We start from the raw sequence: 17,637 nt of genomic DNA on the forward strand, positions 1-17,637 counted from the left end.
TCTCTCTGTCTCATGGCTTTTTTTAGAGTGTTTTGCAGGGCTGACGTCATAGTGCCTATTTTCTTTTAGCAATGCAGAGTGAACAAGACGGGGAGAAAGAAAGCAGGAGAAAAGAAAAATATTGGTTTCCAGAAATACCTCCCAGCAGAAGCAGCACCAGTGTGAAATAGGAGTGATAGAACCAGAGAAAGAGTGTAAAGTAATCCAAATTGGACTTCAAACTCCACATCCCTGATGGGATACATCATGCGATTTTCAAAATATTTGCAGTGACAAATCTTGGCCAACACTTAGTAAAGCATCTTTGACTCCGTCTGGATACTGACCGGATCACAGTTGCTTTAAAGCAGCCACATGAGGTATTCCTGTCAGAGGCATTAGTGGGAAATTCCCAGTTAGTAGATTGTAGGACTGTAACGCTGCAGCCAGGCTGACAAAGAGTCAGAGGTCCGCTGAGCCAAGCATTCCTTTAAACTGAACTAGTAGACTTCATTAATTTCCTCACAAATAAAATATTAAATATTCAAAAAATATTCAAAACCACCTCACAGACATATCATTATTTACAGATACTTTCAGTAGTACGGATATTTATTTAGACTCTTTCTCTCTGATTCATTTTTCTGAGTTAACTTCAGTAATTGTTTTCCTCCAAATCATCAACGTGTCTGTTAGATTCCATTCCTACAAAAGTGCTTAATGAAGTCCTACCATTAATTAATGCTTCAATTTTAAATATAATCAGTCTCTATCTCTATTACTGGCCTGTGTACCACACACCTTTAAGGTGGCAGTAATTAAACTGTTACTTAAAAAGCCATCACTTGACCCAGCTTGCGTAGAAATTATAGGCCAATCTCCAACCTTCCTTTCATATCAAACATCCTTGAAAGAGTAGTTGTCAAACAGCTAACTGATCATCTGCAGAGGAATGGCTTATTTGAAGAGTTTCAGTCAGGTTTCAGAGCTCAGCACAGCACAGAAACAGCTTTAGTGAAGGTTACAAATGATCTTCTTATGGCCTCTGACAGTGGACTCATCTCTGTGCTTGTCCTGCTAGACCTCTGTGCAGCGTTTGATGCTGTTGACCATAATATCCTATTAGAGCGATTAGAACATGCTGTAGGTGTTACAGGTACTGAACGCAGTGGTTTGAATCATATCTATCTAATAGACTCTGGTTTGCTCATTTAAATGGGGGAAGTCTTATAAACACACTAATGTTAATTAGTTCCACAGGACTCTGCTTACATTATACATTCTTACATACATTTTCATTGCTATATAGATGATACCCAGCTTTATCTGTCTACTAAGCCAGATGACCACACCAATTAGTTAAACTGTAAGAATACCTTAAAGACATGAAAACCTGAGTGACCTCTAATTTTCTTCTTCTAAACTCAGGGTATTGTACTTGGCTCTAGAAACCTTAGAAACATGGTGTTTAACCAGATACTCTGGACTGCACTACCTTGTCCTCCAATAACAGTCAGAGTCATTGTTGACGAGCACATGCGCATATTAGACAAATATGTAGGACCGCTTTCTTCCATTTGCACAATATCTCTAAAATTAGAACCATGCTGTCTCAGAGTGACGCTGGAAAATTAGTTCATGCATTTATTACTTCTAGGCTGGACGACTGTAACTCATTATTATTAGAATGTCTTAAAAACTCTGTGAAATGCCTTCAGTTGGTCCAAAATGCTGAAGTGAGAGTACTGATAGGGACTAGAAAGAGAGAACAGATTTATCGAATACTGGCCTCTCTTTATTGGCTCTGTTAAATCCAGAATCACATTTAAGTTTTTTCTCCTGATGAACAAGGTCTTGAATAATCAGGCCCCATCTTATCTTAAAGACCTCATATTAGGGTGATTTGGTAATATGTGGTTCCTACAATATTCAAAAGTAGAATGGGAGACAGAGCCTTCAGCTTCCAGATCCCAGATTTGATTGCTACTTCTAAGAATAATATCCTTTTTCATAAAACTTATAGTTAGGGGTAGATCAAGTGACCCTGAATCTTTCCTTAGTTATGGTGCAGTTGGCTTCACCAATGCACTGAGCGTTTGCCACCTCTTTTCACTCATCATGTTTTTTTACACCTCTACATTTAATAATTAGTTATTATTAATCTCTGGCTCTCTTCCACAGTGTGTCTTTTATCCCGTTTCCTCCGCTCACCCCTAACCAGTCACTGCAGATGGCCCCGCCCCTCCCTTAGCCTCGTTCTACTGGAGGTTTCTTCCTGTTAAAAGAGAGTTTTTCCTTCCCACTGTTGCCAGGTGCTTGCAAATAGGGGGTCATTTGATTGTTGACTTTTCTCTGTATTATTGTAGGTTCTATTATAAAGCAGCTGTTTTTGTGATTTGGCGCCTTATTAATAAAATTGAATTGAATAAGACAGAAATGGTTCATTTCACTGGTCCAAGCAACAACAACAACAAAATAAAGTACTTGGGGATTTTTATCCTGAATTTATAGTTGAGCGGCTGTAGATCATTTTTATTTCCTTCATGCTCATTATTATGGAGAATGTTTATATGGTTTGCAACATCTAAAATGAGCCATTTGACAAACAATAGTAAATACTGAAGAATCGTAGTTTCATTATGCCAATTCTTAGAAGAAAATGGAAAAATGTAAAATTTAAATTTTTTTTTTAAAGTAACAATATTTAATACAAAATGAAGTCAATAGGTACTGCTCTCACATTTACACTGTTCTACTTTTCTGTTAATGAATCTTTTTATCCAATAGTTTGACAATTTTCCTGAAGTACCTTTGGCCAAATGGAATCTCCGTGTGCTGGTGATTTCAGTGCTTCCTTGTGTGATGGATGGATGCACACAGTGTACAGACTTGCTTTTATGGACGTAGCGTTGGGCGATGGAAGCTAACAGTCATTGCATTTGTTTGCTTGGTCCTTATCCATTAATTAAACTGCAATTTGTGGTCCATTGATTAGCCACTTCAACTTGCTGTTTGAATAAAGAGGACATGGCTAGTAATAGAAAATCACAAAATGCTTGCTAAATTACTAATGCTAGCTCTGTTTCCATCAACCCACAGATAGTACCTGATCTCGGATCAGGTAAATCAGAGTCAGCAGCGGGTTATCTAGTTTGTCTATCCACTATTAATCTACCCTCAAAGACCAGAAGTTTGTTCACAATGTGGATGCACAAATGAACAGTTCTCCTAGCTTGCCCAGCTCAAGCCAGTGTTAATGGCACATGCACATGCTCATCAAATCGACTGGTGCTATGTATTCTAGGGAGGCAAGCATACTTAAGCCTGCTTACAGAGTTAACAACTAACTGTGGCTGCATGATGACAGTAATTTAAAGGCTGGTGCACACATGCAATGAGAGAAGCTCATGGGACAGAACACTCTTTGAGATGCAAGGAGAAATATTGATGTTGATTTTTTACATGTTACTGGACAAGCAGTAACATGTTTGTCCAGTAACATGCAGTGGTGGCTTTGCTTGCCCTGATTGAATGCCACTGATACACATTTATTTAATTGGAGTTCGTCACGCCTTCATTTTTAGCTTGCTTTATAATAAACTCTCTGGTTTTACGAGGTTCATTCATTTTCTTGACCTAGTCACTGTGTAGAAAGTGTGCCTGTGTATCTTATTAGGGCCAGGGTATAATGACCAGTCCGTCTTGTTTCCATCCAGATTCATTGACTGGACGAAGTGGACCCACAGTCTGTCTTTCATTCTTTTTTACTGCATCTGCCGTGGTGCATGAATGACTGCGTGGTGCTGCAGTGAGCAGTAGTCAGTTAGAAGCCGATACTGGATGATTGACTAAAATGTTGCCTGAGCCCTGCCTCTGTGTCAGACTGTACGTTAGTGTGTGTGTTTACCAGACTATAAATGTCTTCAGTTTGACGTCAGACGCTGGCTGCTGTGGAATGCTGCTCTGTTGCCAAACGGACTGTTGTACCCACACTCACAGACCGGTCTCTCACGTACACACACATATACAGACAGAGTGTGTGTTGTAGTGGAAGGGGAGACACGTGCGTCACAGTGAAACTCCAGAATATTTGTTTAGGTAATTTGTGAACGGCTGCACACATATGCACAGACACACTTGTTTATCCAGAGCTCCCACCTTTTGGGCATTTTTGGTCACAAACCAGCAGCCTGAAAAGCTTCTGCTGATTTCATATACCTGTGTCATGAAGCACTTGTTCACTCGTTGTAGATCCACTTCATGTTTCTCTTCAGCTCTGCTATGATCTGAAGCCAAAGTCGTCACAATCTAACAGGCTTGGCCCTACTGTCGATGTTCCTGTTTGATTAGCTTAGAAGCCACATGGGAAGCGTCAGACATCAGAGACCAATCGGTCCAACTCAGAAAGGTCAAAGGTCAGACTTCACAGTAGGTAAAACCTAATTAAATTTCCTCCCTGGTCTGCAGACAGGAAATGTCCTGACGTCACAGCGTGCTGCCGTGTGTGGCGTTTCCAAAGAAATAGCCTGATCCTCTCATAGGGGTCATCAGGAGAGCAAAGGCAGGTCACGGTTACAGCCCTTCTCCCGGACACAGTGATGGCTGCTGATGGAGCAGGAATACGAGGACCTCTCTGCCCCTCTCTCTCATTGCTCTCATCTTTTACTCCCTGCACTAAATTACAAATGACCAGAGTCTCCGTTATATCGCAGCCTTTGGGAGTGAAGAAAGTAAGAAAACAGATTTATATTGGTTTATTAAAGTTACCTTTCACATTTTATCTGACACCCCCTTCACTGATGTAGACAGAACGTAGACAGAAGAAGGTTTTCTGTGTCTTGCTCAGACCCTCTGAGGTGCGGGATCTGCAGCTTCTCCGTCCCAGCATACAGACTGTGTGTTGATGCTGACAGTGCCTGTTGGTGCAAATGTAACACTTCTTTGTCTTGTAAGGGAAAAACACAAACAGTCTATGAAAACATTTAGGGAACGTTTAAACATTCAAAGTGAGAAAAGGAGAGTTTTCCACTGCCTGGCTCATAGTTCATCTAGCATTGCTCCAGGTATCTTATAGCAGCAGCCTGGAGAGCACATCATTATCCAAATTACAGGTTATCTTATCTAAAATATAAACATGGGCTAATGATCTAAGTAAATATTAGCAGACAGACTGTTGTGGGTGCGTGCATCGAGTCCAACATGGTTAAAACGTCATCTGATCTCCCAAAGTCCCGGACAGCTACGCAGGACCTTTGCGATACTCATCCCTAGTGTTAACCTGTTGCTCCTTTGCGCTTCCAAGGGCCAAAACTAAAGAATCAGTCCAAATGAGATCATACAAACTCTCCCCCCCTCTTCCTCTTTCTCTCTCACTAACATTCACTTATACACACAAGTGATCAGTATAAGCTGATTGGAGCTGCTAAGCTGATTGGAACCTTCCGATCCAAGCGCTGCTGAGGCTTGTAGCTTAAATGTACTTGTGGAAAAAAAAGAAGAAGAGTGCATTACAACAAATGCAGCGAGCGAGTGACGACAGTCAGCTAGCTTAAACTGAGTGCATTTCTGTACGCACACAAATGATGCTTCATTTCTGTTAAAATGAAGCCGATCTTATAAGTTATTGTGAAAAAGCCTTTAAGAGAGTAGCCAGTGTCCAAAAGCAGGTTTTGTTTGTAGGTTATATTAAGAAAGCTCACCAATTAATCAGTATCACAGCTCGTAATTATTAATCAGAGGTCATAGCCTGTTGACACACTTAAAAAAAGTCAGCTGCTGGGCTTAGCTAGGCTTTGTCTGAAGCAGGAAATCAATACGAATCTGGCATTTCAATTAAGAACAAGTGTTACAGAAACGAGTGTTACAAGACACTCATTTCTGTTCCTTTTTCTTTGCTTGCTACTCGTACTACTGTAATAATCTGTCACTATTAGTATGTAAAGCACATGTTAGCATGTTACTGCAGTGTCCTTTAGTGTAGCCATGCTGAATAAAGGCTGACTTAAGCGCTGGAACTCAGTGCTACCCACTGCTGCTTGTGAATATTTTTAGGCAGCAGGACTGTCCCCCTCACTTTTCTTACAACACTATCACAGCCCATCTGAATGACATGGAAGCTGTCTCTATGTGGGTGTGTATGCGATGAGTGATGCAATAATCTGCTGTGTCCCTGACATTTTCCACACTAATCAATCACTCATTTCTCTATTCTCGCTCTCGCTCTCTTTCCTGCAGTAGTGGAGGTGAAGAGCAGCCTCCCATCAGGCATGCAGAGCCCAGTAGGAACAGCAAGCGAGCAGAGAGGAGGAGGAGGAAGTGGTGGAGAAGGTGGTGAGTAGGGAGTCCTCTAAGAGTCCTTGAAGTGGGAGGTGTGTGTCTGTGTGTGTGTGGTGGTACAAATTTTAAAAAATAACCAGAATGTGGGAAGTGAAGTGTCTGATGCTTCAAATTTGACGCTCACAGTGTGCCTAACGTTCCTCACCCCAGCGGATGATATACTATGGCTATGTATGTCATGTGTATCATGGACAGTGTGCAAGAATGATGTTGTTATCGTGATGTCACCCACCGGTTTGGGAAGTCCTGGTACGAAACTTTCAAATCAGAGTTGGTGTTTGTGGGTTTTTACAAACCCCTGTGATGAGCGAGGGGTCTGACTACAACGTGCCATTCATTAACCAAAACTGGGCTTAACATAGACTCATATTCAAAGTGTTTACAGAGCTCATTTTCACACGGACCACAAAAAGTGTGCAGGAATGAGGCAGCCAATCAGGACTGTGCTTAGCCTTTACATTTCAAGCACAGGCCTGATTGGATAAAACCTTCTCCAAAGCATCCCTTCTTATTTTAGCAGGTTGTAAGCATCTGTGAGACCAGTTGCTGGACTTCAGGGGGAGAAATGTTGTGCCATTCCTGCCTGATAGATTTGAGCAGCTCATGAATCCTGGTTCTACTTTCTTATAGTTTTCAGTTTAATGAAGCAACTGTTGCAATAGATGCAGGGTACAGTTTAGCATTGCCTTGCTGAAATATGTAAGGCTTTTCCTAAAAAAACATCAACTGGATGGGAGCACACATTTCTCTTAAACCTGTGTATAGTTTTCAGCACTGATGATTTACAGATGTGCAAGCTTCATACCTTCATACCAAGTGAGCACTGATGCTGATGATCTTTAGTTTGGAGGACTGAGCTTCTGTTTTTGCCAAAAAGAATTTCAAATTTCTAATCATCTGAAGACAGAAAGGTTTGCCTTGGTCCATTTTAAATGAGAAGACGGTGGTGTTTAGCAATCATGTTCACATAGTGCTTCTTCTTCTTCTTTGCACAATAGAGCTTTAACCTAAGTTTGTGGATGGGACGGTGCACTGTGTGCTGAGAACCTGAAGATCAGGGTCGTCCAAGACTGGTTTTTGGCCTTATCCTCTTTGCACAGAGATTTCTCAGATTTTCATAATCTTTTGATATTACTGCTATTCAAAGTTATCACAATTATACATTGAGGAATATTTCCAAAGACCCAATCCTGTTACTGACGTGTTGCCAATAAACCAATATTAGATGCAAAATGTTGTTCCAGCTCATTTTATTAACACTTACCTTTGCAGCCTTTAGTTTCTCTTTTTTGTTGCTGCTGCCAGAATATAATATTTTTCATAAAATAAACAAAAGGTCTCAGTTTAGATTTTAGCTTTTGAATAGTGTCCAGTGTGATGGCTGCTGTAATGTTCTTCACACACTTTTGCTGGAAGGAAATAAAATAATTAATAATTAGGAAATGGAAAAAATGCAGTAATTCAAATCAGACTGCAGATATACAGAATCAGAAGCTCAGCTGTGCATTTGGCTAATGTTGATGCCATGTTGTTTGTGACATTTCCAGGTGGGAGTCCAGGAGAAAGCCCGGGAGGAGGAGGAGGAGGCCCGGTGGACCTGCGAACTGAGCCCAGGGTAGGGTCTGTCTCTGGGGGTGCAGTGGTGGACACAGCCATGAGAGAGCAGCAGCTCCAGCAGGAACTCATTCTCCTCAAGCAGCAGCAGGAGCTGCAGAAACAGCTGCTGTTTGCAGAATTTCAGAAAAAACACGAAGTGCTAACAAGACAACACGAAGTCCAGCTGCAGGAACACTTAAAGGTGAGCTGAAGCACCGGCTCTCTTTCCCGCTGCCTTATTCCAGGAACCATTCAATAACCTGTGTGTGTATTTGTGTGTAGCAACAACAGGAGCTGCTGGCAGCCAAACGACAGCAGGAGCTGGAGCAGAAGAGGAAGCTGGAGCAGCAAAGACACGAAGAGCAGGAGAAACAACGGCTGGAGCAGCAACTGCTGCTGCTGAGGAACAAGGAGAAAGGCAAAGAGAGTAGGTCATCCTGACGCTACTCGCAGACCACAGGCTGTTTGCATACAGACAGGGAAGTGGCCTGATTGCTTTGTGTGTGTGTGTTTTGGAAGGTGCCATTGCCAGCACAGAGGTGAAGCTGAAGCTGCAGGAGTTCCTTCTCAGTAAGAAGGAGCCTGGTTCTGGCGGACTAAACCATTCCTTCTCCCCAAAGTGCTGGTGAGGACCAAAACTGTTTCAGAGTGTGTGTGTGTAGAAATGGGAAAGTGTTTCCCACTGATGGTTTGATCTTCTGCACCAGGACTAGAGCCTCATATAACATGCACTTAACACACTTCGCTATGAAAACAAAACAGAAATAAAACAAAGCAGGAACTGAGAGATATCCAGGAAGCACTCTTCACTTTCCAAGCTGAGGAGAGTGTGAGGGTGCTGGTTTACCCGCGATATCATGAAGTTGTGTTTTTGTTGTCTTGATGTAGAGAAATATGCATTAAAACACACATGGCTTTGGTTTTACACAGTTATACCTCGTTACCATGGTTATATGTAGTATTTGAGGGCACATGATGCAATTTGGTGAGCAGCTCTATCTCATTAAATTGACAGTATGCAGTTAATGTACTAGAGTCATGTCTTAGGTCACTGGATAGTAACATAATCACTGTGACACCGCGGTATGTGCATGGTGCAGTGATGCACATGCAAATCCTCTGTGCTATGGCTCAGCAATAGCAATAGTAAGCAATGTTTATCTATGTGGCACTTTTCCAGACACGCGTCACCAAGTGTTTTATGCAAAACGCTGTGAATAATGCAAACAGTGAGAAAGAAACCTGAGGAAAAACTTGAGAATGCAAAAATACTGCTCGGATAATTAAAGAACGCGGACATTAGTTAAAGAGAAGTTACAAAGACAACAACGTACACAGCAAAGAAGAAACCGGACTGGTGCAAAACACGTTACTCAAACATCCGAGGACACTGCTCTGTCGTCAGCTGACTTTAACGAGGTCACAGCAGAGCTCACCGGTGCAGGTGCAGCCGTCCACAGGCCGGACTCATGGTTCCAACAATAATGTAACACTGTTAGAGCTGAGTGAGCAAGCTCAAGGGTGAAGATGACGAATTTAGGACACCATGCAAGGGAGCGTGTGATCCTGAATGCAACAGAGAGACGTTGAGGGTCATGCTGGGCATCGATTTCCATTTCTAATCGATTTGATTTGAATCAATTTTGACTGACAGTCAGAAATAAAGTGGAACCCTGACTTACGAAACTAATTCGTTCCCGAGGGACTTCGTAAGTCGAAGCACCCATCGCGCCTTTTCAGTGAACGATAGGCTACAGGCTAATTGCTAACTGCAACAACAATACGTCGTTCAAGTGGAACAGCGAAGCGCAAGTACGAAAACCAAGGGGGTTGTCACATGATTCAGAAGGCATTGTGGGCATTGTAGGCATTCTGGGCTCAGCCAATCAGAGCCAGCGGATTTCGTTATGTGGGCATTTTGCCGTAACACGGGCAGAAATATTGCCGTTAAGTCCCTCTGTAACTTGAATTTTTTATTAAAGGGGGTATTCGTAAGTCGGGGTTCCACTGTATTATATTTCTGATCATTTATCAGTACTGACACTTGTGAGATTTCATCAGAGGTGTAAACATCACAGCAGATGCCTTTGTGTCAAAGTAACTGAGGATAAAACAGAAAAAACATGAAGGAGATTTTCCTGGCCTGGCTTTTTATAGCAGATGACCTTAAAAATATTCTGCATTAGATCAAAAACTGAAGAAAACCATAAATCGACATATGAGCATTATCTGATGCTGCTGAAGTGAAGCAGAGCAAAGTTACAGAGGTTTCATTAGAGACACAGCAAAGCAATTTGGAATTTGGCATCATTTTAAAACATTGACATTTCTTCGGTGTTGAACAGCAGAAATCAGGCTTTCTTATCGGAGGTCATTTGTGTACAGCGCTGTACAAAACGGTAATAAGCAAGCTAATAATGCAGAAAACAGAGATTTGAGATGGGAAACTGTTCTTGAAGTACACCGAGAGAGAGAGGAAGTGCAGGAAGTGTGATTTTATCATGGTGGAAGCAAAACAGCAAAAGTCAGAGGGAATCCATGACGATGTTTATCAAACGTGAAGCAAAGTTTGGATCTTTTGCTGCTGGTTCAGTGAGAGCGACAAAACCTGCAGCATCAGAATCTGTGAGCTGTCGGCTCTCAGGCCCGGCGGCGTGTCCGTGTACGTGCCGTCGGGTGAACGATCTGCGCTTTGTGTTTACATCTTTGTGTGGAATCCGTGTACCTGCTCTCATTTGTTGTTGTAGCTGTTTAGCAGTGGTTGAAGTAGTTTTGTGAGCTTCAACCTGAGATTCTGGCATTTCTGGCAAAATGCATTTTTATTTAAAAATCGATTCAGGATTTATTTTATTTTATTGAAGCTAAAATCGATTTGAATCTGGAAAATCAATTTTTAAACCCAGCCCTAGTTGACGGGACTCTTATGTAGACTAGCAGGAGCATTTTTGAATTTGGGTGGGAAGTGAGTCGTGTACTTTCCCCCTTTTTATTTTAGTAAATGTTTCCCACTTTGTTGAACTGGCCTCTCGAGTGTTTTAGTGCTGTTTATCTAAATAAAAGTTCCCGCCCGTATTAAAACTCCAGCAGTTTCGAGTGCTTCAAAATAAAGTTTGGTTGTGTTATCTTAATGAGGCGCTGTCTATGACAGCTATTAAAGCATGGACCCAATCCCAGTCCACGAGGGCCGGTGTCCCTGCAGGTTTTAGGTGTGTCTTTGATCCATCACAGCTGATTTAAATGGATAAATTACCTCCTCAGCATGTCTTGAAGTTCTCCAGAGGCCTGGTAATGAACTAATCATGTGATTCAGGTGTGTTGACCCAGGGTGAGATCTAAAACCTGCAGGGACACCGGCCCTCGTGGACTGGGATTGGGGACCCCTGTATTAAAGTTTCATTATGGCCTGTTCTAACAGAAGCATCACATGTTCAGTTTTCCTACAGCAGAACGGACCAAAGATTGTCCAGTTTTGATCCTCCTATAGAAAACGTCGATCCCAAAGCTGCTCGCGTTGTGTTTTCAGTGAGCTGAGCTCTTTTTCGTTTTCTACTATTAATAACAGCCACAAACCCATCGTTCTGTGATGTATGTTTTTTTCAGTCTGATGTGTGGATAATCACCTGAATCATGTTAAAAAAATATTGCTCCAACACCTCAGACACATCTCCATAACACACGCTAACATACCAGACACCTACGCCTGAATGACAAAAAGCTGTCACTTCCCATGAACGTAATGAGTTCCCAGTCTGAAAAGGGCTGCAGACAACACGATGCCACGTCCTGTTAGAATCAGCAGGGCCAGAAGCAACCGGCAATGTTCACTGATCTACAACAACAACAGAAAAGGTCAGGTTTCAGTGTCATAAGCTTTTACTCAGACCCGTTCTGCAGCAGCTATAACACAGGAGGAAATTAAAGGAAGAAGCACAGAGAGAATGTTTCCACACTGACAATCAAAGGAAATAACGCAGCATTCTAGGAAGTGTAGGAAATGACTAAATGACGTACAAGTCCCTCGAGAACCTGGGCAGAAAATGACATTCAGCGCTCGGTCTCATGGTACGATAAAAGGGTTTTCCCAGGCAGCTAATCTGCCGTCTGTTTGGGTGTTTGTGTCTGCAGGGGAGCCCAGCACACCTCCCTGGAGCAGAGCTCGCCTCCACAGAGCAACACACCGGGGACTCCTCCTTCCTATAAACTGCCCCCTCTCCTGGGGAACTATGAGGGCAAAGACGACTTCCCACTCCGCAAGACAGGTACGAGTGTGTGTGTGTGTGTTTGCACGTACACAATTCATAAGGTATGCAAAGGTGGTGCAGTATTGTCATATAATTATTTACTTGTGAAATAAGTGTTGCAGACTAATTGCCTTACCTGGACCTGGAACAAAAGTGTGTAGATACTCCCCAATGCAACGGACAATTCCAACCTACCAGACACATCTCATATATATTAAAGGTGTTTAGGTGGATCCACACATGACAACAGGTGGAGTCCCGATGGCCGAGCAGTTGTTCCTGTTATACTTTGCAGTCTGCAGCCTGGGTGCATGTATCATAGTCGGTGTAATCAAAGTCTCTGTGGAAGACGGAGTGAGTAAAGTAAATTTCGCTCACTGTTCGACCCAAATGGACCCTAGTGGACTCGCTGATGGAGAAAGTTTAAAACACACGTAACAATGTAGCTGTGATATGCTACATGCAAAGCAACTGTGGGCACGTCTCAGGTTCATTTTACTCAGCAGCATCAATGGAGGTGAAGAAAACCTCATTTTACTTATGAAGGGGCGTCAAACAATGACACAGTCATCTGCACAGTCCGAGTCTGTGTCTAACAGGGACCGGCCGTCCGCCATAAAGCGATGAGCGACAAGCCCACAAACTGAAGCTCGGTCACAGTCAGAGCACATCAGCTGGTCCCCACGTCAGCTGACGATTTACAGTTGCTAACTCTTACACAGGGAGCTGTGTTTAAGCTGCTTGAGCCTGCACACAGATGCTGGACATCTGGAAGGGAGTTTGCAGCCCACCTCCACCCCAGCTCTTTCTTTCATGCTATTTCTGAATTGTCCTATCTGTCGTCATCTGTCCTGTGGTGGGATCTTGTTGTTGCTCTCCCCGCCTAAGGCTTTTCATGTGTGCACATGGAAAGTGGAGGTTCTCAAATAGATGCCGCCAAATATAAATGGCTGCAGATGGAAACATCATTTTCTTTTGACTGTTGTGGTCTCAGCTGAAGTAGCAGTTACCGGATAACATGTTTGCCTCTGTAGTTAAATTGTTTAAATGCTCAGCGTACAAAGGTCGCCCACAACACTCCAAGACAGACAAGAGCGCAGCAGCTGGGCTACGTGAAGCTCACATGGATGTGTGGCAGGACCTCCGTACTGCATCTGCACCACCCGACTGCAAAGACTGTAGTTGTCACTCGTGCACAGCACATAGGTCTGAGGTATTTTAGCTTTACTTTATATAGCAGGAGGCTGCTGTGATGGATCTTCATATATATATATATATGTGTGTGTGTGTGTGTGTATGATATGATCATATACATGTCCATACACCCAGCTTCTAATGCTCCTACACTGAATTATAATCATAGTCTGTATCATAGCCAACACCAGGGTGAAGCAGTTTCGGTGTAGGGTTAGCACGAGGTTGTATTTTAGCCACATGCTCTCTTTCATGCATCATGGCTTCACAGTTTGTCTCTTACAGGGTTTCTGTTTCAGTTACGCCATGTAGATGTGCACGTACCCTAACCTCCCAGCAACCTGCCAGATTTTAAGAGGTTCAAATTTGTGCTAGATGGAAAATTGGCTACAACTGCATATAGAAGCATCCATGCCGTGATGTTTTCAGCTCTAAAGGGTTCCTCCTTTTAGCCAGTCATCCAAATATAGAGGCAGGAACACTTTGTAGATGTGCATGACACGGGTGCTCTTCAGTGGCACTTGTGTAAATCACATAGACCAGATTAAACTCACTCTTTGTAAATATACTCCAGTGTGTCCCAGGATACTGTGTGCAGGTTCTGCTGCCTGGCTCACAATAATGACAAATGGTTTTTAGCATAACAAATGCCAGGCCGAGCTGTCATTGGCTGCCCTGATGCCACCGGCTAAGCAGTGACATGTCATCCCTCTGGATCCAGATACTGTTTATGCCACTGAAAACTTCATGTTTTCCCTTCTACTGTTTATTATCCTCACCTGGACCCATACACCAAAAATAGCTTAAACTCCACTGTGGCTGCTCGTTTAGCAAACGACCCAGCCAAATTGTAATGTAGGATTAGCAGACTTCTCAGTCTGCCCTGATAGAATCTTGTTGGCAAGTCACCAGGTGACTTAAAATATCACTGAAGCCCTCTGCCAAAACAAACCACTGCATGTTACCAGTGACCTATAATGAAAAAGAAACAAGACAGATCAGCAGCCGACAAAATAACTGTTCTTCTTTCACCTGCGTTCCGAGCACAGCTTAGTATTTACAGGAAATGGTCTGCGTTACACTGATGTCTCTGAGCTGAACAGTTTTATCTCCCCTCTCTCTTTACTCGTCCAGTCTCTGAGCCTAACCTGAAGGTGCGTTCACGCTTGAAGCAAAAGGTGGCAGAGAGGCGGAGCTCCCCTCTCCTCCGCAGGAAGGACGGAACTGTCATCAGCACCTTCAAGAAGAGAGCCATAGAGATATCAGGTGAGCAGAGACGCTTACGTTTTCATTCTGAGAAGATGTGCAAAGTGCAAATAAGCTCTCAGGTGCAGAGTGTTTAGTGTGGATAGCTGCTTTAATCAGAAATTTAAAATGAATTTGCTGCTCATTTATTCCTGTGTCTGTGTCTCTCCACCAGTTTCCTCTCTCTGTAACAGTGCTCCGGGGTCAGGTCCCAGCAGTCCCAACAGTTCCAATACAGCTATTGCCAACGGCAATACTGGATCAGTCCCCAACATACAGACTGAGGTACACGTGCACACACACACAGGCTGGCTTCATTTTCATTTCTTCAACCTCGACACGAAGCTCGAGTTTGCCCCCTGCAGTTCAGTGTGGAGCACTGAATCAAAAATGACGATATGGGGGAAACTGTAACAGGCGACATGTAAGCAGCTGTGTGAAAGTGATGATTGAGCAGCAAAAGGCAGCATTTAATCACCTTGAACTTCTGCAGGAACTCTGGCTTTGCCCCTGTGTTGTCTTCTTTGCTGTATCTGCAGAGTGTTTCTGCGAGTAGTTGTGCTTTCTGTTCTGTACGTTGTGTTTGCTTTGATGCTGTTTGGGTCACAGCCAAAGTATAAACCATTTTAGCACTGCAATCTTGGAAAAGAAAACATTCTCGAATTTTTATTGTTTGTCAAATGTCAAAGATAAAATTGCTCACTTTGACGCAGAAATAGGGCTGCAAAAATACTAACTTATAAATATCTAACTGTACCTTTAGTGGTTCAGAGCTAGTCACTGGAGGGAAACTCTAAAGTACTCCCTGCACCCTGGAGGGGGGATTTTATTTGTACCCTTGTGGTTTGTGCTTACAGAAACAAATCTTGAACCTCTAATTACAGTTTCACAATAGTATAACAGAATAAAAAGAGACATTTAAAAAGGCCACAGAAAACCCAGAATCGTTTTGCTGTGAGGCATCTGCACCACCCCTACAAGATCAAACTTCTGTAATGTCTACAATTATTTTTGGAGAAAATAAAGCAAAACCTACAAATCGAAATGTAAAATTATAATTTAACATAATTTCTTTTTTTATTTGACAGAGTATTGATTCTCGATACTGGAGAATAAAATCAAGAAGAATTTGAAGTATGTAGCCTTTACTACTCGTGAATGAGGTACAGTGATTAGTGTTAAAGGGTTTCAGTGGAATAATACACTTTTCCTGTGCCCTTATTTTTAGGAATGTAGAGTGTGTGATGCAAATTACATAGGTCCCATAATGGAACCCTGTGGTACACCACCAGATGTGCCATATCTGCAATAGGTTTTGCTGTTTTGTTGATAAGAAAGAAACTATACTAAGATGATATCCAGAGTTCACCTAACAGACAAACCGTAGTTGTAGCCTCAGCAGAGTTGGTTGGTTTTCATTGGTTATTTCAGTATATGACTTTAAAGCCACATGAAATGATTCCCCTGACATTTTTTATGTTTTCGTTGTAAGTCTTTATGAAGATAATATGACAAAGCAGTTAAATAATCATGTTTCGGATTACTCATTTACACTCATTGCCACTTGAATTAACTGGTTGTTGTGTTTGGCTACAAGCAGGTACGCAGAACGCCCTCTGGTGGTCAAACTATCCAACATCAGTGCTCATAACATGGTTTCCTGTCTCTTTACCTTTTGAGTTTTCATTTGTTGGGCATTATAAACACTGATACTGAGATATCAGTCGGGCTTGAGTTAGAGATTAAAGACAAGCATGGCCAAAGACAGTGTGATTTCATTTTTTCATTTTATTCCAGAGGCATATTTCTAAGGGTGGTGTTGAATATGGATAATATACTGGGCACAACTGTATCAAATGCATGTTAAAGCAGGCTGTATGGAGTAATTCTTAAAGGCCTTCAAGGCTGAAAAGACTCCTCTGTTTATTTAAGTTGAGCGAGTGTGGAACAAATGCCATATCCATATCCTGGAAGTTTCCTGTTTTTGTGCTCTTCCAAGAAACTTCCAGGAAATGGTCTTCTTCTATAACAAGAAGAAGAAGCAGTTAATTATATTTTGCCCAAGTATGTGCTAAATTGAACAAACTGAGTTCTCCCTGTGCAGGACACTAAAACTGCTTGCGTGTTTGTTTTTCTGCAGCTGAGGTCTCTCCATCAGACGCTGGGGGCTGATGGGACATTGAGTCCTCTGAGTCTCTACACCTCACCCTCCCTGCCGAATATCTCGCTGGGCCTCCCTGCCAACACACACATCACGGTGAGTCACTGCGGTGCATGTACCCATCGACACAAGAACACACAAACACACACTATACACCCCCACACTGATGGACTCGCCACACACACTGTTACATAGTAACCTGTAGTTCTATAAGTATCTGCATATCCTGTTTTTTCTGAGCTTGGTTCTGGTGGAGGTTTCTTCCTGTTAAAAGGAAGTTCTTCCTTCCCACTGTCACCAAATGCTCAGTCATAGACAGTTGTGGGATTGGTGTGATTGCTGGGGTTGCTTACCTCTGCAGGTTCTTTACTTAACAATATAGAGTACCTTGTGCCAGCTGTTGTTGTTAAATGGAGCTGTATGAATGAATTGGGAAAGGGCTTACTGAGGGTGTCAATCAGTCATTTGCCAGTGACTTCTTTCCAACTGGCCTCCTTGTGGTGAGCGTAGAAGTCGCCTCTTGTTGCTTTGCTTTTTAAACCCAGGAGTTTCGTCTAGCTGACGTGCACTTTTGTTACAAAGCAGTCAGTCTTACTCACTTACACTAAGTGATCCATGAAGCAGTGGCTCTTCTTTTTCTATATGTGTGTAGTTTTCCACACAGAAGTAAACCAAAGGAGGCCTTTTTATTTCCATGACTGTTCATTTTGGTGAGAGATCACTTCTGGCTTGCATGTGTAAGCGAGTGCTATCCTTAAAATGTATGATTTGGTTAAAAGCTCTTTCTCCAGTGGGATTTTTATGTCTGCACATTTCTACACGAACCCAGTGGAAAGATATCCATAGGCTGCTTCTTATGGAATACATGGAAACAATAAAGAGTCC

The 17,637-nt window shown here is 42.5% G+C and overlaps 1 protein-coding gene across 7 annotated transcripts in view; it reads left to right on the top strand.

Moving 5' to 3' along the window:
* The window catches only part of hdac5 (histone deacetylase 5), a 61,869-nt gene that overhangs the window by 27,220 nt on the left and 17,012 nt on the right, over positions 1–17,637 (top strand). For 5 of the 7 annotated variants that reach the window (XM_040037195.1, XM_040037194.1, XM_040037197.1 and 2 more), the window contains 8 exons: positions 6,214–6,309; positions 7,863–8,113; positions 8,194–8,338; positions 8,431–8,536; positions 12,037–12,170; positions 14,481–14,612; positions 14,767–14,876; positions 16,732–16,848. In XM_040037195.1, the coding sequence (XP_039893129.1) occupies positions 6,214–6,309; positions 7,863–8,113; positions 8,194–8,338; positions 8,431–8,536; positions 12,037–12,170; positions 14,481–14,612; positions 14,767–14,876; positions 16,732–16,848 (1,091 nt within the window). The remainder of the gene's footprint in view (positions 1–6,213; positions 6,310–7,862; positions 8,114–8,193; positions 8,339–8,430; positions 8,537–12,036; positions 12,171–14,480; positions 14,613–14,766; positions 14,877–16,731; positions 16,849–17,637) is intronic. The other 2 variants (XM_040037198.1, XM_040037193.1) reach the window with 1 other exon arrangement.

The sequence above is a fragment of the Simochromis diagramma genome, unplaced genomic scaffold, assembly GCF_900408965.1.
Source record: "Simochromis diagramma unplaced genomic scaffold, fSimDia1.1 OVJJ01000516.1, whole genome shotgun sequence".
In the NCBI taxonomy this organism is placed as follows: Eukaryota; Metazoa; Chordata; class Actinopteri; order Cichliformes; family Cichlidae; genus Simochromis; species Simochromis diagramma.